General features: G+C 35.3%; 1 protein-coding gene across 1 annotated transcript in view; it reads left to right on the top strand.

The window, feature by feature from the left end:
• The window catches only part of CCDC178 (coiled-coil domain containing 178), a 189,179-nt gene that overhangs the window by 109,985 nt on the left and 55,662 nt on the right, over nt 1-23,532 (top strand). Inside the window, exon 18 of the mRNA XM_075495698.1 lies at nt 17,566-17,715. Coding sequence (XP_075351813.1) covers nt 17,566-17,715 — 150 coding nt within the window. The remainder of the gene's footprint in view (nt 1-17,565; nt 17,716-23,532) is intronic.

Below are 23,532 nucleotides of genomic sequence, written 5' to 3'. Positions count from 1 at the left end.
GAATGAACAGAGTTGGCATGTGATCATATGACACTGTGACATGTGCTTAGGATTAGCAGTTACAAAGCTCAGAAAAGATATTATTTAGTTAACGTTTATATTTTTCTTTTTTAAAAATTTGCTGGGTGAGTAGGGTTAGTTAAGTACCCTAAGTGAGGAGATGTATAATGCAAGAATGATGGAACATTTGTATATCTATAAGGTCTTCTGTGAGAAAGACATGATATTTCTTACACTTTTGGCTGAGGGCTAGAAAAGATTAGGTTTACTTAATTGTCCTCATTGTATTTCTTTTTATTATCAGTGTAGAATGAGAATCTTTATATTAAAGCTGTTTTGTGTAGTGTGTTTCAATTTATATAATAGGCACCTATAGAGGCTAACCAATCTAAATTAGTAACTGGCATAATTATGTGTGGCCAATCGTGATGAGGTATGAACTAAAAAAACATGAAAGACAATATTCTCCTTCTGTTGAATTAGCTATTTCAGTTATCTCTACCATAAATATTTAGCAGAGCACAAATCATGCAGAGCACAGATTCACAGGTCTCAGTTTACTAATAGGTGAGACTTCTCGTAAGAGGAAGAAATGATGCAATGCAAAATATGTCATGTTGGACCTGCTCACAGGTGAGAGGAAATACTGTGTTCACTTGTGTCTCCTCTAAAATTCAGTGTGGATTAAACGCTTAGACCTAGCTTCTTCGCGGTGATCCATGTCAATACATACCCTCTGTCAGTCTAGTTTTATGATTAAGGCACTGGACAGGCACTTAAGATATGCAAGTTATGTTCTCAACTCTACATAATGTGTAAAAATTAATTGGATTGTGGTTTGATTCCTATTTGAAAAATGGAATGGAAAAATAATACTTACTTGTTGTAGAGAGAGGTCTTAACACCAAAATCTTAGTTTATTGGTAATGCAGCAAAAATGTTGTGGTAATAACTGGAAAAACCTGTAGATAAATCCAGCTTTTCTCTTTCATTGCACAGAAGTCCTCTGCCATTCTATTCCTTTACAGTCTTCCATAAAGGCGAGAAAGTCTTATAATCTTGTGAAATATATGCTAGAATAAGAACTGAACTTCATCTTCACAGTTTTATTTTTCTTTGCATCTCATCATATACCAAGAGCAGTTGTAGGTTTTAAAAGGATTATAAAGTCATGCTGGAATTGATCAGAATTATTTGCATATCTCTTTGAATGATTTGTTGCTAATGAGAGGACAGTTAAGCATTGTGCAAACAGATCAGGAACGGTGTTAGGTTTCCTAAAATCTTGCAGATATGCTGGTATTAGAAAACTGCATGGCACCTTCTCTAAATTCAGAAGCTCAATACGCTGCATTCTTGGTATGTTCTACACCTGACAGTAGAGTGGTAGGACTTGTGCAAAAACTGTAACATGTATGTACTGTTCAAAAAAGTGCTATGCTACTTTCTTGCAGAGGATTTTTGATACTAGTTGATCTTTCAAAAGCAGAAGTTTTGGGAGGCAAGGATGTTATTTGCTTGTAGTAGTGTTTATGAGTATATGGCTTTTAGACTTTCCTACTCACTCCTACTCCCTTCCCTCAAAGGCAGCTGTTTTCCTCAAGTGTTTTGGAGAAGAACTGGGTACAAGAGGCATATGGGGATTTTTATGTGATACCATGCTAAATAATGCTATGCATTAAATGCTCCTTCTAAGTTCCAGACACGTAATGATCCCCCAAGTGTATAGATTTTCAAAGACAATATACTCTGTGTATTACAAATAATTGCTGTCCTTTCTCTGAAGTTCACATAAAATGAACTGCAATGATCCCACTGAATTGCAGAGCAAAACCAATGGGTGTATTTTCAATGGCTAAATTAAAATATGAGATAACAGCAAGAAAGAGTTTGAAAATAGAAAAGCTGAGTATATCATCTTCATTAGGTAGTGTAGATAGCACTAGAATAAATTAGTGGACTTTGAACGGCATGTGAGGAATAAGCCATTAGACAAATCCTTAGGTGTACTGCAAACAATGAACAAATAGTTAGGTTATAATTTTGTTATTAAATTTTCGCCATGTCATTGTTTTGACATATGAGTATAAAACATAACACATTTTTCTTATACATTTGCACAGTAATAGCATATAGTAGAAATTATGTTCTCTAAGATAAGCACATAGTAACGCATGTGTCTAAAAGTGTTGTCTGCAGACAACAGTCATAAAAAATTTAGTTTATCCCTTAGATTTTTTAGCACTTTTCTTTGGCTGTTTGTACAGTCTGTACTGTGCTATCATGTAAAGTATGTCACCAAATACATTATATTTCAGATGTTAGTGTTAAAGATTATAACAGTTGTTCTGAATATGAAAAAATATAGGGATCTGTCATAACAGAAGGCAAAGTTTTAATATCATGCCCAAGCATTCCTTGAATTTCATGCCCAAGATTCCTTTTTTGTCACATTTTTTCTTGCCTGACCTCCTCACTTGTCATGGCTACCAAATATTGACTCCTTAGCAGTACATTATACGAAGTCTGTCATATCCTGTTTCAACTCTGGTAATGATTATTATTCCGTGAGCATCAGAGATGTTCAATGCCTGTATCCTCTGGCATCAGTTTTTAGGTGGTCAAATATCAGAAATCTGTTACCCTCCAGTTATAGATAATGTACTGTACTGAGACCTCCTCTCTTACTTGTGGGAGGGAGGTGACATGAGATTTTGACAATTCACCATTAAAAACAGACTTTGAAAGAACTGCACTGTAGTACTGAGCAATCTAATATTTTGATGATAAACCTAGCATTAGCCAAATCTAATATTAGCCTTTTGTCCAGAGAGAGGAACAGGAGCACCTAATGTCCAAGAGGAGCAACCAGATGGGTCAGCATCTTGGTAAATGTTATTGGGTCTGTAAAGAGGGCAAAGAAGCAGATCTTGCTCTGGTCCTGATCCACTGCGGAACGGAGATTGTTTCAACAATCCTGATTGAGGGACAAAGGAGAAGCTTTCTGTTTTGATAGCTGGAGGAACTGAGACTAACATGACTATCTTGAGCTTGAACCCACAGATGAAAGCATTCATACTTAGGTACAGTATGAATGGCTATCCTCATTTTTATTATAGTACTACAGAAAATGGCAGTAAAATCTTTTCCCCCTGGCATGTAGAAGAAATAGTTCTTCCAAAGTCAGCAAAGTCTAGCTCCTGCTGAAGTAGTCATGTGTGACAGTTCCCTGATAAGGAGTGAGGGGATAAACACCTCAGACCTTTATGACTCTACCAGAGATTACGTTCTTTCCAGATAGGAGGTAGCCGTCCTACACTTTTTCTTGGTTCCTGACTTTCACCTTAGTCACCGAGTCAGTATTTCTATTTACTTTTCCATACATCATACCTGTAAACTGAGAGTGTTTTCCATTTTGACATCTAGGGAATTCTTTGCTTTTATACTAGGAAAACTAAATTCTTAAGATGGTGTGCAAAATGGTTCATATTAATTGCTCACATGGACATGGCCTTCTCTGCATGAATACATAAACTGAATATGAAATATGTCAAGGTGTCTTGTGAAACCACCCAAATACAGCCTTTTGCTGTCACTGGAATGCGCCCATCAGAGCTGAAGCTGTATCAGTGGCTTTACTAAAAAATGCCTCTATTCTTAATGCCTCCTGAAGCTTTATCTATATTCTTATCAACCACTGCAGTAATACTGAGAAAGACTCAAAGCTAATGCAGCATGTGATAGAGTGATTCTATTTGCTTCAAGAACTCAGCAACTGCTCCTGTGATGATTGTGGATATGGGAACTTACTGCTTGGAGCATTCACCTTACGAATACGTACATCACTCAAAGACAGAAAAAGGTACCACTTTCTGATCACTGAAGTTCTTCAGGTTTTGTAATCCACATATAAATTATTCTCATCCTTATATCCCTCCTATCCTATCCTTGAACAATCTCCTTTTTTTTGTTGGGATTCTGTAGTAGAGGAAGAAAGGACATTGTGTGTAGCTCCCTTTTCTTTGCCAATTTATGTGCTGACCATGTTCTTGTGATATTGAGAGAGAAATCTTCTTTAGTCATACGTGACAGCACATCCATACACAGACAAGGGTAAAAGTACATTTAGAAGGTATTTCTCAAAAATCTTTGCTTGATGATAATTGCCTTTTTTAATCCTGGTTTTGGTCCCGAAATTATTTGTAGAACATGCTGGTTTGTGCTTTTAGGTTGACATGCATAAAACTCAGTTTTGGCTTATCCAAAACACGAGAATGTAGTTTCTTTGTCAGTGACTTCAGTTGTGTTAACTACATTTGAAACTACAAGAATGAGCAAATTAGACTGGGTTACCGTTTTTATGTAGAACAAGTATAACTACTGTACCATTATTATAGAAAATTACAGTTCTGAAATGAATGAGCAGTGCTAAAAACCAAAACAACTGTGGAAAAGTAGGGACTTTGGTATCAGAAAAAAGAGCTTTCTTTAGAATTACTATTATATCATTATTACATCTCAATATATCCTGAAGTCCAAAGACAATTAGTTTGAACAGGCTATTTATTATATGAATGCTTCCTATAATATATTATAAATATAATATATTTAAAAATATAATATATATTATCTATAGAAACAATAATAAAATATATCTCATTATTTAAATACTTTCTGAACTGCTTTTTGGTGAAATAAGTGTATGGATAAAAATGTAGAAAGACTGTGTGTCTGTATGCATGTTATAGTTACTTGCTTAGAAGATATATTAAATACCCATGTTTCCTGTTTTATGCCGAAAATGTCAGATTTCACACATCTGTTGAGCTGGTAGGATTCTGTGAAATTCTAATGAGGAAAAATAGCTACACTCAGTTTAAAATATTTGCCATAGTTGTACTTGTTTGTTTATAAGAGTTACTGTAAAATGTTATTCTGATTTGAAAAGTTCCAGTGAATATACTTTTACCATTATGTGGAAAAGTATATTTCTTTTCTGAGCATTACCAGTTTTTTAAAATGAGTGTTTAATAAAGAAGCCTCACTATTAATTCTTTAACAATCCCATGTAAATAGTTTGCATAAAATGTTGCAATTTGCATAAACTATTATTATATTTTCATTTTACACAGTTACTGCACTAGATTTTATGAGACCATTTATGATTTGAAGTTTGGCTTCTCTGAGGCTTCATTTAAATGGTGACATATGCTATACAGTGAACATCCAGCAGAATTTGTTGTAGTCTTCTGCGTCCTAGTGTTTGTTCTCTGATGTTGGTATTTCTTGGCTCTTTTTTCGCCAGTAAATGTTGTCTTAACATGCAGTGGCCAATGACAAAAGTGTTTTGGAAGATTATTCCCGTGAAGCGTGACCATGTTCTACCTTATGTTTGATGTTACCAAGTAGGGAAATCTTTGATACCTTTTGTGTAGCATTGCACTACACTGTGGGCAATATGCACATGCAGATACTTTTAAGGAAATTGGTTCCCTTTTTATACCTTCAGTTTGTTTCTAGAAGTTAACCCCTCCACACTGGCCTCAGAATTCTTATACTGAAGGCAGGCAGAGTTGCCAGCATACAGCAGCTTGACTCAAAACCTGCTGGATGCTTCTTTTTTGGATTCCCAGCCATCTCGTGTCTTGATTCTTGGCAGTCTGCACATCTTGCTGTGTTTATGCGATGGATCTGATTCGTGTGTACTGCATCATTTCTGCTGTTTATATGTTGGGGCCATCATAACATTTACGTTGTAGGTTTTAGACAGTGAAGGTTTGCATAAAAACACAGATCTTAGATTTCACCCTAAAGAGGACAACTGAAAGGAAAACTAATCTCTCTGCTTCATAAACAAGGAATTTCTGCCAAGGACTCTCTGTAGGGTAGGGAAATGAGAATAAGGTAATCTCTCAGGTTTCCAGTTAGCAAGATTTTAATATGGTAGAAAGAGCTTGAGGTGCAAACATAATTGTACATACAACCACAATATTGCATTGACAGAGAGCTGAACTATGCTCTTATTGATCTATTTTACCTAGAATGCAGACCTGCTCTAACGAATAACTGAAGTTCTTGTATTCTATTATATTATAATCATAATATATTCTATGTTTAAAATTTAACTTCCTTAATATTTAAGGTACAGGATACTTCTGAGGTTTTTCTTGAGAAAGGTGATAGAGTTGACACAAAAAGTCATTACTTTTAAACCTGTCCATTAAAAAAAAAATTAGGCTTCGTTCAATTTTTCATTAGATGTTTAGTTTGGTTCGGTGAAGATTTTCTAAACTGCCTTTTTCAAAATTTTAAAACAGTTTATTCTAATTGGAGTAGAGAGGAGTGGAGATGCATTCTCTGTTATTTAAAAAATCTGGAAAAAATAAGGTAAGGAGAACAGATTTTTTGGTGCTCCCTCTTGAAATGAAAGTGTCGGATTTCTTCATTGGAAAAGATAAAAAAAATCTTTTAAGGAAGTTTATTCATTATAAATATTTCAGTAAGTGCTTTAAATGGCAAAATTTAGTCTAATCTTCTTAAGTATCTCAGTATTGCCTATAGAAATAATCAAAGTAAATAGGTCAACAGTTCTCCAACATCAGTTACTGGATTTCAGAATTCCATGAGAAACAATGATTAAAATCAAACTATATACCCATACAGGAGGTCCTAGGGGAATTTCATAAACAAAAATCTAGAAACTGAACTTTTAGTATGGATGTTTGAATGGACATGACCACAAAAAACGCAGTGGTCAAAAAAAATTTGAGCCAAGAAGACCACTGGGTGTCAGTCATGTGCATTATCACTATGAACTTTTCACGGAAGCCAAATGGCTTGTCAGTGGACCAAAGTACGTAACTGAGATTAGCCAAAATACGCTTGTACGAAATTTCATTTAGAACATTACTTTAGAACAAAATATCAATGTTGATTACCATCAAGGGATTAGCTAGTGGTATTAATTTTTCAAAGAATTATAAAAACTTCTGGATGCAAAGTCTGCAAGCTGATCCCTCTAACTGTGGGAAAATTAAAATGGATGAATTTGCAAAGCCAGAATTGAATGCTAATATTTTTATGGTTGGCTACAGTGCTTGTCAAAATAAAATATATTATTCTGTAAAATCCAGTATATTTTCCATGTTTCATTTAATGAAGCAACAAAAGATTTTTAAATTTCCAATGAATTTAATAAAAAACCAGCACACTTATCCCATGCATCGCTTTGTTTGCACCTTTCTCTCATTTAGAGGCACTGTAGTCGTATGGGAGGTATGTGTAGGTAATAGATATTGTGTTGAATATTACTGTTTACTTTTTTGATACCTTTCTCACTTTAATTTTTACAGCTATACAATTGAAAGAACATTTGGTTTTGCATTAGCATCTGAATAAGGAGGTTTATTATTTATTTGCTTCATCTACTCTGCATAGTGCCATTAATGCAAAAATATTAGTCTTTGTAATGACAAAAAGAAAGTGTGTATCTAATGACCTTACTGTGAGTAATTAGCCTTTTCTCCTAGTGATGCAGAATTGTCCATCCCTAAATATATAAGAAAATGGAGAACCTTTATAAATCTTTAACTGGTCATAATGAAATAAATAAATGGACATTCCCATGCAGTTTCATGTTTTCCAGAATAGCATTGCAAGTGAAGTTCTCTCTCATAATATGCTCTAAAAATATTGACAGGTATATATAATCAGTGATGATATAGAAGAAAAATTAATGATGCAATAATAGGCAAATAAGTTTGTGTTTAACAGTCTAAAACTATGTTATGCAGAAACCAATAATGAAATCGTAAACTCTTTTTTTTTTTTTTTTTCAGACAAAGCATATAAACTTAAGGTATGGAGGAGGATGTAGGATTAGAGAAGTTCTTAATTCTATGTAATTTCAAAATCTTTTTTATACTTATATCAACTTTAAGCTGAGTTTCGATACTGAATTGCATTCCATTCTATTTATAGATTGACTTTATTCCAAACAAGTAGCTTTTACTTTTCCTGAAATAAAAACTTTCTGTATGGAAAAGTCTGCAACAATGAATGTAAATTCAGTGTTAAAGTTTTAGAGTATATAACACACTTCGAAGGAACATTTTTATATTTCTTGTTTCCACATTATTCTCAATAAACACAAATGTTGGTTTTAAAGCAAATGTATTTTTCAAAAAAAATGTCAGCATCTGTTGTGATAGAGAGACATTTTGCTACCAACTGCATAGCTCTAAAGAATTTGCTTTTTATCTTTTCTGGTCTTTGAATGATTGATGTTTTCTTCCATTAGCATTCAGAACCACTGGATCTAATGAGATCCTCTTCAATCAATCCCTGATTTACTGGCACTGTATATTATAACAATTATTTCCAATTAACTTGTAATAAAATGTCTTGAAGCTACACTTTTCCACAGTTAACATCAAATCCAAGATGTGTTTGCTCTTCCTTTTTGTTTTATAGTCTGTTGTCATTCACGTTTTCTGCAACAGCAGTGTTATTTATTCAATTTCTTTTTGTCTTTGAACTTTCACTTGTGTTCTGCTTGCTTTAATACTTTTTTTATTTTTCACTTCTGTGGAGTCACTAATTTGCTCTTCTGCCTTCTGAAGCTATATTCCTGACACCACTGGCGGAGTCAGTGACCCCTACTACCTGAAGGCGTCATGCTTGTACTTCCAGTTCAGTGCTTTCATACCAATCTGTTTCCAGGATATCAAGAAAGAAAAGGACTGTGACTTACTGAAGTCACATATCCACATTGCTGCCAGCGAATCAGTACTGAGCCCTAGCACAATCGTGGCACCAGACGTCATGAAGATCTGTCTTCATCAGTTCATTTTCTTTATCTTCTTACAAGCTGCCAATTCTTCAGTGTGCTTCCCAACACAATTTTACATATTTTTCAGGAGCTATTGAAGGCAATTACCAAGACCTTGAGATTGATCTCATATTGGTTCAAGACTTAGGAACTTTCCAGTCTCCTGCATGTCCCTTGAATTTGCCTATACGTAAGGTATACATGCTTAACATCTATAAGCAGTTCCAAATTCTGGTTTTGCAACAATGAAAAAAGAAAATACTGGGTCACTTTCTAAAGATCTTGAATATTGCTTTTCTCCTTCAGAAAATTTGTGATCATGACTGATCACAAAATTGAAGTAGAGGCAAAATTTTAGCCCTAGACAAAGCTCTCCCATCCTTGATTCTTCCAGTAAGAAAAATGTATTTGTCTCTTATCCACAACAAAATTAATTAATTATCAAGCAGCACTATTAAGGTACATTCCTAGTCAGCAGGGCAGGACAAACATTTCAAACTTTTGATAGACGTGAGAGATACTTAAGTCTTTATGTTCTGAAAGACAACTAGTTCTTCTTGTTCAGAACTTCTTTAATTGTAGCTATTGACAGACCTGATACTGGAGCATATGCAACAATCTCTGGAGTTTTATTGAAACCATTAGAAGAAGAATTCCAGAACAGCCACTTCTTGACTTTCAAATAGGTTGGACTCCACAAAGCAAAAGTTTCTTCCCTGTTATCAGGGTTTCTTGACTGCAGATAAAGATAGGACTAAAAATGCTTAATCAGTTGTGAGGTCTGGCCAAATCTTTCTTTAACACTGATCAATTTAATACACTGCTAGAGCCAAAGCCATTTACGGTTCTTTTATAGGTGTTTTGATCACAGGTTGAGTCCCCAGAATTCTGTCAGTAGTAGCAGGTCACCATCAGGTAGACTGCACATGTGCTTCTGATTCTCTGCTTCACAATTTGGAGGTAGACGCCTTCATGGGAAGGAGCCCAACTAGATATTTATTTTTTTTCTTTCATATCTGAAAAATCAGTGTCACTACGTACCCTGTAGAATGGACTGTTTCCTGGCCTTGCAGCTGGTCTCCGTTTTACCTGTTCAGGCCTTTAGACTGGCAAATATTTTGATTTCTCCAAGATGTATGCCTTTACTTCATTTCCAGGGCTCTAAAGAATGTTGAAGTGGTATAAACTTAAATATTTCTAGTACTTCAAATTTTTGCATCCTTTTAGTTTTTGAGATCTTCCGCACCAATATAATCATGGATAAAGGGTACATCAGCATAAAATAATCTTAGAGTATTCAGATCTTATTCTACAACCACAGTCTCTTTTTAGTGTCAATACGATTTAGTTCGTGTGCCAAAAATAACTTCGGGGAGGTCAAGAATATTCCATACATAGAAAAGACTGTATATGAAAAAACAAAAATATTTTTCAGCTTTGGTGACATGAAGAATTGTGACCCAAAAAGTATTATATACTATTTACTTTGGAATACTTGTAAGGTTAAAGCAGACAGGTCTGTGCTTATATTTGCTGATGTTATTTTAGTAGCTTTATTACTTTAGTAGCATTTTTTTTTCATTATTATTTTAGCAGCATTTATTATTTGTATAACTTGCCATCTGCAGAAATTTTCTCCCAAACATTTAATGCATATCTGGTTTTATTCCCCATATTAATTCTCCACTTGAGTCCTTATAAGAATTAAACTTGTTTTTTTCAAAACTGTTGGAACAGCCATTTGGAGTGCTGTATTATCAGTGAAAGGCTACTTGTAGTTATTGTTACTTTAGTTTGCAGACAGGAAAAATGCAATCTGTCAGAAAATATTTTACACCATATTCCTACTGAAAGAGTAATTAATTTGTTCCAAATGGTCTCCAGCAAATTATTCAAAAATATGATCTCTCAGTTCCCTCTGTCAGTCTGTGCATATATACTTAAGCGTGCATTTTCTAAAATTCCTCCCAAACACAATAAAGCAAAAATTCATGCCATGGATGTAAAAAGATATTGTCTTTCAGATGAAGAGTTAGTTTCAGTAACTCCAGGCTATGTGGTTTTTTTTCTTTGGCTGGGGATACAGGGGAAGACCTGTTTCAGCTCAGAGACCATCAAAATCTGTATTAGATCAGTATATAATATCAACAACGTAAATCCCCTGACTCATGTTAGAGCTTGTTCAAGCAGGGCTCAGCTGTTTCCACTGTGTACCTTAAAAGGGTTGCAGTTCTAGAGATTTATTGAGTTCCTGCATGATCCTTGGTGCATAAATTACCAACCATCAAATGCTGGTGGCAGCATCAACAGGAGATCCCAAGTAAGGAGAGTGAATCAGTGATTATATCAGATCAAATTATGTTGTAGCTTCTGTGACCTGTAGAGCCCAAACTATTTGCTAATAAGCATTAGTTGCATCAATCAGTCCTTAGACAGGGGAAAAAAACCCAACACCTCATGCTTGCTTTACAGTAACTTTATTTTCTGTAGCTAGGGGACTTGTCAACTGTCTTACAATGACTTTGTGACACCTGGTATCACCATGCTCTTTATGCTCTGGGAAGGGGCACATATGATGTGTCACAGACACTACTGGAAAAACGTTGCTAAACCCCTCTGGGGAAGCTCTGTGGAGTGGGAGGGGCAGATGCACATGAACACAGTAATGTTATTTTTTTAGATAAGTTATTTTTTACTTTGCTCTTCATATTATGAACAGGATACTTTATGCCTACAAAAGAAACAGTCATTCCTGCCTGGGGAAACCAATTTCATTCCTCACAACATCAAGTTTAAGTAGTATAACCAATTAATATAGATCCTTTAATAATTAGTTTATTGTGCTGATGCACCTGATTGTCAAAATCAATTGTTCTTATCTTTCGAATAAAACACTGCTGTCAGAGTGACCATTCAAAATAATGATTGACCCTGTAAACCACAGGGATTTATATCATGTTTATAGGTATATCATTATGTGGACAAAATCATTGATCCTAAGATTTGTCTCTACAATTCTTCACAAACTTTTATCACACAAACCTGCAACCATGCAACTGCAAGGAAGACCAGAGGAACTACAGGCCAGTCAGTCTCACCTCTGTGCCCGGCAAGATCATGGAGCAGATCCTCCTGGAAACCATGCTGACGCACGTGGAAAATAAGGAGGTGATTGGTGACAGGCAGCATAGCTCACTAAGGGCAAATCATGCCTGGAAAATTTGGTGGCCTTCTACAAAGGGGTTACAGCATTGGTGGATAAGGAAAGAGCAACCGACACCATCTACCTGGACTTGTGCAAAGCATTTGACACTGTCCTGCACAACATCCTTGTCTCTAAATTGGAGAGACATGGATTTGACACTTGGTGGATAAGGAATTGGCTGGATGGTCACACTCAAAGATTTGCAGTCAATGGCTCGATGTCCAAGTGGAGACGAGTGACGAGAGGCGTTCCTCAGGGGTTGGTATTGGGACCGGTGCTGTTTAACATCATTGTTGGCGACATGGACAGTGGGATTGAGTGCACCCTCAGCAAGTTTGTTGATGACACCAAGCTGTGTGGTGCAGTTGACATGCTGGAGGAAATGGATACCACCCAGAGGGACCTTGACAGGCTTGAGAGGTGGGCCTGTGTGAACCTCATGAAGTTCAACAAGGCCAAGTGCAAGGTCCTGCACATGGGTTGGGGCAATCCCAAGCACAAATACAGCATGGGTGCAGAATGGATTGAGAACAGCCCTGAGGAGAAGGACTTGGGGTGTTGGTTGATGAGAAGCTCAACACGACCTGGCAATGTGCGCTCACAGCCCAGAAAGCCAACCGTATCCTGGGCTGCATCAAAAGAAGCATGGCCAGCAGGTCGAGGGAGGTGATTCTGCCCCTCTACTCCACTCTAGTGAGACCCCACCTGGAGTATGCATTCAGCTCTGGAGCCCCAAACATAAGAAGGACATGGACCTGTTGGAGTGAGTCCAGAGGAGGGCCACGAAGATGATCAGAGGGCTGGAGGACCTCTCCTATGAAGACAAGCTGAAAGAGTCAGGGTTGTTCAGCCTGGAGAAGAGAAGACTCCGGGGAGACCTTACAGCAGCCTTCCAGTACCTGAAGAGGACCTACAAGAAAGCTGGAGAGGGACTTTTTACAAGGGCATGTGGTGATAGCACAATGGGTAATGGCTTTAAACTGAAAGAGGGTAGATTTAGATTAGATATAAGGAAGAAATTCTTCACTATGAGGGCAGTGAGGCACTGGAACAGGCTGCCCAGAGAAGTTGTGGATGCCCCAGCCCTGGAAGTGTTCAAGGCCAGGTTGGACAGGGCTTTGAGCAACCTGGTCTAGTGGAAGATGTCCCTGCCCATTGCAGGGGGGTTGGAACTAGATGATCTTTAAGATCCCTTCCTACCCAAACCATTCTATGATTCTATGATTCCATGAACTATAAAAATTCTTGGATCACTTGCAACACAAAGTGATTGGTATTAGTGTACATAAAAGGATGGCAGAATAATGTGAAACACATTTTCTCTGTGCTGAAGACAGCAAGTATCTCTTGCTTGTCTATAACAGTCACGGCTAGGTTAGTGGTGATCTCTGTTTGCAGCCTAAAAGGACTGAAGTTTAGTTATTACAAGAAATTCTGTATGGCCTGAGCTACTGGACTGATAATTCATCATTGTGTTGCATGGCATTGCATCTGGTTTCCTATTGCCTAGTTCAGCAGCCATTGTGCTAACAATTTGTTGATAGTTTTGAGGAGGGCATTTAGTGTTTTTATTTTTTTCTTGCTTCCACATATTTTATTATCTCAGTATGAATTTGTATTATAGCAGACAGGAACTACACTTCAAATGTGTTCAGCAAACACACAAAAAAGTGTTCCAGCTTCCTGCCGTTCCAGGAAAACAGAGACACTTCCTAGGCTGCTGTGTTGAATACGAGAACATAAAGAGGACAAAGTATACATGCTGAATCGGGTAGAAATTTCCTCTAGCCTCTGATACCAGATGTCCAGGTAGAGTGTAACAACAGGGCAAGCATGTTGTAATATTTCCCCAGAATAATCACCTGACTTTCTGATCTCTTGAGCCCAATTTTTTTATTATTATTTAATAAACCTCAGTGGATATTTCCTCCTAGAAATTCTATGTCCCTTTTAAATATCTGTAAGTTTTTTATATTCATAAGAATCTACACACCTTAACTACACATAGTGCAAAGTAATATCTTCTTTCATTTGTTTTTAGTATGGCCTTTGCTAGTTTCACTTGATTTCTCTACTCTGCAACTCAAGTTTCATTTCATGTAAGAGCCTTCAAGAAGTTCCCCTGAATTATACTTTTTTCCCACTGAAGAAAGTAACGTCATTTGAATGTAGAAATGTAGAACATTTATTCCCATATTTCAGATGTCACTTCCAGAATGTTTGAAGTTGAACGTATTTGTAGACAAAGACTGACGTACCGGAAGTCTTTGATTCAAGTTGTGCTGAAGAGCAAAAGAACAAGCACATGAATTGTGGTGCTTTTTATCAGTTTGCGAGTCTACAAATTCAGAAGTTTGAGTGCCAGAGATAAAACAAATGTCAGGATTGTCTACTTAAATATCTTATGATCAGTTTTGAGATTCATACCCCTGTTCTCATAGAACAGGAGAAAGAGGTGTAGTGTATACTCTACTGTATATTCTGGCATGCTGAGTTTGGCCACAGTTTGACCATTCCTCTCTTTCGTAAAGATAAAATGCTTTTAAAGACTTTCTTTTTTCTTGCCTACATGCTGGGAGATCCTCTGTAGAAACATCAATGAGCGACAGTCAGGTATTTAAAGGATTGTGTGCTCTTTGCTTTCTTAACCTCAGCTCATCTTTCAGAGGAGTGAATTAGAGAAAAAGAACCACTTCACTTCATGTGTCTCAGCGGACATAAGCTATACGGTGAAGCAATTTTTGGGACTGGGCAACTAATATAACTGGTCATATAGACATAGCCACTGAGTCTTATAAAATCTGGAGAAGGCTATTTTCTTTTCTTTGGTATGTTGTTGTTATTTGTCAAAATGAGGGGACCATTTTGAAGGATACAAAATAGTAGGACTTCACTCATCTTGTACTCAGGTATTTATATTGGTGAAAATTACTATATTGATGTTCATATTCCACAAGCAAACTTTTCTGTCATTTTTGCATATTCCTTACATATGTGAAAGTACTGAGATGCTGAAAACATTACTTGTTTGCAGATATTGAATGCTAACATCTTAACATCAAGCATTGTATGTTTGTTAAGGAAGGTATCAACCTGAAAAACAGGTTTTACCTCTACCCAAAGATTAATAAAGGAGGTAATCACATCTTCTTCACTAAATTCTACATCTTGCTTTTTATTACTTTGAGATTCCTGAAAGACACATAGCATTTTAATATTGTAATGATGTAGAGAGTGACAGTTCTGTACAGGAATAATTTTTTTATCTGTTTGCATAACCACAGCAAGTTTCTAGCCAAAATTTTCAGAAATTACATATAAATACAGATACAAAAGTGGATATATTTTGATTAAGACATCATGTAGAAAAAGGAGTAAAATCATTGTTAATATGCTAACTGTCTTGGGAACTCCCAAAATTCAAGTAGCTCCAAGGGATGGCTAGGAACCTGTTCAGGCATGCTGCTATTTCCCTTGGATAGTTTTGTCTTTAAAAGGTGAGAATCTAAATTACCCACTTGGGAACAGATTCAGAAAACATTGGATTCTTCAACATTATCACTGTGACCCCAGAAGAACTTAGATGTTATTAGTGCACGAATTCACAGGATTTTTTTAGAGACACAGGAGATACTAAAGCAAGGTTTGAATTTTATCAAAATTCCCTAGCCCTCCTGGGTTCTGGACAAACTTGTAGCTAGAATATATGGCTAACACGTTTGTTGTTTCAGAAGTGTTCCCAGCATGTATTTATGTTGCCCTTCCAAACAGAGCTTGAACTAGCAGCAACAGGGTCTGGTTCTTTTAGGATTCACATGTAAATGTTGGCTTGAACCTTCAACCAGTGACCTGGGAAAATTAATCTAAATTCCTTTATGCTCAGAATGTATTTTTCCTACCTCAGACATGTGTCTTTTGACTTTAAAAGTAGTCTGTTGAAGGGGAGAAGAGCAAGAGTGAGGTAAACAGAATAACATGTAATATTCCTCTCTCAAAAATAAAACCAAAATTTTTTGTGATTCCTTTCTTTGGATTTTAGTGAGGCAACTACTAGGACAGGTGGTTGCTCCACACCTCCTGTGGTATCATTTCACTCACAGTTTGGGACTGTCAAGTCAGGGGGCTACCCTCGCTCTTGCTGGATCGAGAGACTTCATCCAGGGAGGACCTGATGGTGACATTTGCTCCAGCTGCTCTAGCTGTTCTGCTAGCTCTGCATTTCTGCACATGGGTACTCACAGCACATGGGATTACAAATAGTCCTCTTGTATAAACTACTCTTAGCAGAGCTTTTAGACTCAACTTTTGCATTAGAAAACTTTAAAATATTGCCTTAGATTAGGGCAGCCACTCATCACATGGACATTTGGGCTTAATTAGTTGGCCTAGGCTTCTACACGCTCTCATAATTGTAAACTCTCCTTCACTCCACTTCATAACGTGCATACGTTTTTAAACAGCAATACCTCCCAGATACAACAGGCAACAACATATGTAAATACAGTAAGTTTCAGGCTTGCTCCTTGGGGTATTTTTTTGTGCATCTCTCCTCTCTGCTGGGTAGCACTGTCATCACTAGCCGTGTTTTAAAAATGCATTTTAAAGATGTACATTTCAAAATATGTTTGAAGGAATATTTTGAAATGTGGAAATCAGTCATCCTGTTTTATAGTTGTGAAATTAAAAGAAATTCTGAATGTCAAAAGTCTCTGAAATTTCAATATTCTACTAACTCTATGGGTAAAAGTCTACCTGGGCTCCCCTTCCCCCAGGTGCTTTGTAATGGAAAAATAATGAAAATTAAAATAGAATTCCATGTCAAAAATAAATTTAAAAATAAATTAAATCAGATTGTAACTTTGTCACCTAGATAAAATGCCTTAGAAAATTATGTGGCTGTTGCAAGATTATGCATTATAATCAAAGGAAGTTCAGTCAAAATCAGATTTAAAGGAATGGAAATTTTTCCTATTTCAGAAGCATACATTCCAGACAACTTCAACTTCACCTGGTAGCAAACTATGAGAGTCAAAAATTATATTAGTCTTTAAAATCAAGTTAATCAAAATGGAAACATGAAAATTATGAAGAAAATACATGAGTATTGCATTGTGTCAATTTTACAAATAAGTTGGAAAATGAGACTTTTGAAAAGTAAAATGTGGGTGAAGAATTTCATGTATTCTCTGGCAATTAAGACAAGATAATTTCTATGCAGAAAGGTCTTGTGTAGTAAGGTAGAGGATATGTTCCTTTGAGTAGTTTCTACTGCAACTATTTACAACATCATTTTCTGTACAAATCATTTATTAATAACATTTACTTCAGTACAAATATATTCAGCAAAATCCTAACCACTTGAAATTCATTTGCAGTTTTTCCATTTGTTTCACTGAGACCATAATCTTGTCATCTATATTTTGCAGATGTTCATAAGTGAATGAGTCAGGGAAATTGTGGAAGTGACCTATAATTTTATTTTTTAGAAAGGTATTTTGCAGTAAGTGTAATCAATTACTTTTCTCTTTAGGCTGCTCTGGAGCAAATCATTAAAGAAAATCTGTGGTTAGCTCAAGAATATCAAATCTTTCAGAACTACTACTTAAACAGTAAAGAAGACCTCACAGAGCTCTATGACAATAGAATCAGGGTGGAAGCTGCCGTTAGAGATCATCAGCAGGTACAGTGCTAATATCACTCATTCGATTCATTTATCTCATCTCTAAAATTCATTTGATTAATGCAGCTACTTAATAACAATAGAATACTTGCTAGTAATACCTATCACCTGAATTCTTATTTTCTTCCTGGCTATTTCACACTTTTTATATTTTCATTTTTTTGCTTGACTTCTGGATTTTTTTTATTTTTACAGAGCAGTTCATGTAAGGTATTCAAAATTCATTATTCTTGAATTCCACTTTGGCACCTGAAATGTATTTATTTTTGTATATAAATATATTATGCAGTAATTAAAATGAAAAAAGGTAAAATCTAGTTTGAAGAATTTTCATGATGGAGGTATAGTGGCCAGGTGTAAAGTTTTATTGACTAATTAGTTACATTTAAAAGCATAGGTGTTGTGGGTTTTGGTTTTGTTTTTTTAAATATAACAGTGAAACCTGTGGAACCCAAGTCAAGTGATGTTGTAAAAATTTGTTGTGGAAATATAATGCCAATTCACAGAAAAAGTATTTTCTGTTTCTTTCCTTTGTATTTATAGATAGCTCTCAAAATACAGGCCTATCAGTACCAGCTATAATAATTTTAAAAATATTGTTCAGATATTTTAGTCAGGTTATTGCTTGCTTGCCTTTCATGTCTTCATGTCTGAAAATTAATATGCATTTGAGTCGTCATGCTCACAGACCTTAAGTTCACATCAACAATTTCAGGTAAGAAACTTTATTAACTCAGGTCATTTATGCAGGAACCAGGTCCTGACATATTGATATTTTAGTCTGTTCTCTAAAAGTACAGTGTAGAACTCTTCAAGTAAATAAAGTAGATGTGAAATTCAGATTATTTGCTAGTACTTTACTCTTATCAATCCATTTTATGTCTTATACCCATATCTTCATCCATTGCTCATTTCCTCATCTACTACCTCAGTTAATCTCTAATTTTAAAATTCAGTGTATTCAGTTTGTTCCTGACAAATATAAATAAGAAAATCCTTTCCAAAATATTCTTGTTAACTACATAGCCCTTCTATATTTCAAGAACAAAACTGTTTTTAAGTCATATATTCTTAGGAATACCCATATTTGGAGAACAAGTTGGAGATTTAAAACATAAAAAGTAGAAGAAATGATTGCCTATCTTTCTTCTCCAAGTGAGTGTCAATTATGTTCTGTCATTATGGTAGCAGAGGCAATGCTATGAGTGTTGAAATGTTTTCTTAAAAGGTCTGGATTCTAGAAAGAATTCAAAGTATTTTTTTATGAATGCAGAATTCGGGCATACTTTCTTCAAGCCTCTCTACAGAAAAATATATCTATGTTATGTTATCATCTGGACCTTTTATTTCTTTGGATGTAAGAATATCTGTCTTCTACATTCTCAGAATTTAATAGTTCTTGGTAATATTTGTGAAACGGATTTCCCACTCAACAGTTTACCTCTTCTGGACGTAGTATGGATTATATTACCATGCATCTCAATGATGTAGTCTGGAAGCAAAGAAAATTGCAAATGAGTTGGCATATATTATTGCTTTTTTCCTTCTCAATTTGAATACAATAAAATAAACATAGTAAAATATAGCAAAATAGCAATGCAATACCAACAGGATCTAGTTTCATCAGCAGTGCTATATAATCATTTGTTTGGCTTTTAAAAATCTTGTTTATGAAGAAAATGGTTATGAGTATGTTGCTCTTCTATAGGATCTTATAATCAGCATTACAATACATACACCTAGCTTATGTTAGAAATTAGTGATGGCAATGTTTAGAATTTCTGACAGTCCTCTGTGCCGTTCAGCAATGGTATGTGTATGAAGAAGAGAAATTCTATTCACAATATTAATTTGAGGATTACAGAGACAACTGATCTAATTTGCTTTTTGATAACTCTTCACTTTGTTAAATGAATAACTAGTCCAACTATTAAAACAAAATATTTCTACCATTATCACGTAAAGAAAGTATTTAGAAATTATGACAAAAGGAAAAAACGTGTTGATTACATACAGCTCCTCTAAAAAGAAGCTGTATTTTCTTCTTAGGTTTTTGCTAATAAGCAATTTAGAACTGCAACAGAAAATCAATTCTGGAGGAGTGTCAAAGTAATGATTTTTCTAGGTGCTGTGCTATATATATGCATTACAGTGACATGAACATTCAAGAAGAAGAAAGTGTGTTCATCCTTCCCTAAATCCTGAGAACTTTCTCCACTATATATACAATTACTCAAAATTAGAAACCAATTTTTACAAATACTAATGTAAAAGGCAAATTGCCTTTTTTTTTTTTTTTGCATAATTTTAACTGGCTATAGTAACTGCTGTAACTAATGAAGTACGTATGCCTTGGGATCCTAAGTAGCTGCTTTGTTCAGCCCCAGAAAAGGCTCCATCTTGATGATAGGTGAAATAATGCTTTGGTAAGATGAAGTGTTTTGTCATGACTTTATAAGCTTCTTTGCACTGAGGAAGGTGCCCTTATTGAGTGGAGGGGATATACATTGCTGAGTAGAGGGGCTGTGCCCATAAAAAGCATAATACCTTCTTCTGCATAGGGAATGCAAAGGCATGCTCTTGGGAGGAGATGAGTGTTTTCTTCCTATTGCTTTACATATGAGGTGGATGAGAAGAGGATTTCCTCCCCCGCTGACATTTTCTGGATGTTGGTAACTTTTCCTCTGGATATTTTAGCATGCTATAACAGTTAGTAGCCTAACCGATAACACACATGCAAGTTTCAGGTTTACTGTGAATGAGAAGAGCATCCTTGCTTTCATAAATTCCTGTGATTAATGAAGAGTTACTCTGTAGCACTGGTAGTATGATGCTTTTGTGTGCGTGTGTATAATTCTACTTCTGCTTTTGTCTTCTTAACTCTGTGCCATGATTATATTATAAATTCTTCAATTCTAACTAATTCCATGAGATTTTATGTTTTTGTTAAGCTTCTGAAATCAAAAAGCCAGGTAAGGATCTCAGCTTTAACTAAGAAGAGTTGAAGTTTCTAAAGTTGTTTTTTGTCTAAGATGTTACAAAAAGTGATTCCAGTGAACTCTCAAGGATCAGAAACCAGAAGAGATTTAAAAAAGAGTCCCAGGAGACTCTGTGGAGAAGAGTGAGAATTATCCTGAAGAACAGAGAGGGAAGGGGGGCCGGGGGGGAGAAGGGATAAGGACAAGAGGAGGAAACTTCATAGAAGAAAGGAAGGAAATCTACGTAGGGAAGAGTGGATGCCAAAGGAAGTACCAGAGAACATACAGGGAAGGCAAAAACTCTATAAACAGAAAAATGACAGAAGTGGGTGGTCAGAAGAGAAACACTCTTGATTGTCAGTAGTGTCCTGTTGAAGGGAAGAACTTAGGTTAAGTGATCTAAATAGAGAATAAACTTTCTGTGAAGTAGAAAGGAATACATAATATGACAAATGTAAGGGGTGATGATTCATTGTTTTCATCAAAATTTTAAAAAAAGAAAAGCTACAGTAAGTTTTTATTAATTTTATAGTGTATACGTTCCATTAAAAGTCTCTTTGTCAAATTGTAACCTCAGATATTTTCCCTGCTTCTGGTATAAACCAGAAGACCTTGGTTCTTAGAGAGAAGCATTTCAGAAATGCGTTGTGGCATGTATAAGCACAACATCACGCATGTGAGAAACCTTTTCTGGCTTCATTCGTATTTACAGTGCTGATGTTCAGTTTTTCAATATTACTTTTCTCTGCAAGAGTGTTTGGAGTCATCGTTTTTTGTGTTATGAAAAACAAGCAAGTTAAGCTTAAAGGTGGAGAGTCACTCTAGTGTGTCTGTAAACTGAACTCCTAAATGCAGATATTTAAAAAATTCTGAGCTACCATTATGTTCATTTGACTTGGTATAATTTTTTAAATCACATTCAAGCATTTGAAGGTTTTTAAACCATATTCTTATTGTGTGCCAAAGACTTTAGAATCTGCTAATGTTCATTTGTAATCTTATCTCTAGACAGTATTTTGTAGAGATTTCAAATGACCGTAGCGATGTAATGGCTATATGACTTTGAGATGATGTTTTGCTTACCTAATTAATTTTATTTTTTTAAAAAGTATGGTATTTTTGGATAGCTGCTGGTCAGACCATAAATACATAAAATTTAGTTTCATTAACAAAAAATAAAATATTTTTTCTGTCTGCAAAGATAGTTTATTACATATATAATCACTACCACAAAGCATTTGTATTTATCCTAATGTTTGATTTGATCAAATATCAGGGCAGTCTGATACTCTTATTGTCTGTTAGTTTACTCTCTTTGAGAAAGACGCTTCCCTCCACAAAGACATTCTTTAATTTGGTTTCCCTCATATATATCTTCCACTAACCAATGGCATGTCTGTCATGTTGGATGTGCTAGCTTCATTATAGCATGAATCCCACATTTCCATCTTTTCTAGATGACATTGGAACAAACACTGGTGGATCTTGATATTATCTTTAAACACATGCTATTTAGTACCTAATATTTTCCCTAAATATTTGGTTTTGAGGGAAGTTAGATTTTTTTTATAATGCTGATAGATTATTTGCTTTTACATGCATATTTTGATGTGGCAGAATCTTGTGTGTAGAAAATTTCTAGGTTTGTCTTTATGTGGTAGACTTTCAGTAACAAAATGTTGCCTAATACAGCTTCTGCCCTGCAAATATGTAACAGCAGTTTCTTCTGGAAATCTTGATGGCTAGTATATTAGCACCAGGAATATGATTGTGCATGAAAACCAAATGTAATTATTTACCATATCTTTCATAGGTATTAGAATATATCTTTACCATATCCATATCATAGCTATTAGAGTATCTATTCCATGAGTAAAATTTGATACTTCTAATGTATTGCGCTAACATGTCAATGATTGTACTGTAGACATCAGCATTTGTTCTCATAATGAAATTAGAGTTGATTCCTGAATATAGAGGTATGAGATGTCATCTGAATATTTACTTGAATCTGTCCTTAACACTGCAAGTGGTACAGTCTTACAAGACTTTAGTAATTGTTTTCGTTCATATAACTTCTATTTTAAAATAGTCTCCGTGCAAATTATAATTGCTTTAAAATGCAAGTAAAATATTCATTCTCGTATTCATGATCTGCTATCTTCAGGTGGCCACATTATCGTAAGAGTTTGGGGGGAGGGGCCCTATTGATTTCTGGTTTTTTTTACTTTCTGGATAACTGACATATTATTGCAGTAAAACATATGTAGGGTCAATTCATGCTGAATAGTTATTAGAAACCATGATAACAAAAGTCATTACACTGCAGTTCAGTTTTGACAGTAAAATTTCTGCAACATTATCACAAATCCTCATGCATTAGTGCAATGATCCTTACTATAGTTTCATATTAGAATCAAAAGACTGCTGTAGCATGCTTGATACAAAAAGTCATGCAAGTCAAGTGAAGTTCTTTTATGCTTTTATAGAGAACATATTTTCATGTCTTTCTCATGCATGTATTTGACTCTGAGCCCTCTTGGATATTTCTGCTTTTAGTATATTGCTTATCTGGGATATAATTGTTTTGAAAATAATGTCCCTGTTGTTTAGAAAGACCAAATAAAATATAAAGTAAATCTGACAATGGACACATGACGGTTTAGGCAATTAATTGCTTCTGATTTTGTTGTTCCCATTCATTGACCTAACTGAAAAGAATACTGTTCTCATATAAACAAAACAATAATTTCTGGTTCTAAATTGTGTTTTTGCTTAGTCAGTTCACTTATCTGGAGATCTTGGATTGCTTTATGTCTTCACAAGACTAATAGTGAAA

This window comes from Mycteria americana, chromosome 2, assembly GCF_035582795.1.
Source record: "Mycteria americana isolate JAX WOST 10 ecotype Jacksonville Zoo and Gardens chromosome 2, USCA_MyAme_1.0, whole genome shotgun sequence".
Classification (NCBI taxonomy): domain Eukaryota; kingdom Metazoa; phylum Chordata; class Aves; order Ciconiiformes; family Ciconiidae; genus Mycteria; species Mycteria americana.
This window is presented reverse-complemented; position numbering and strand designations above follow the sequence as displayed.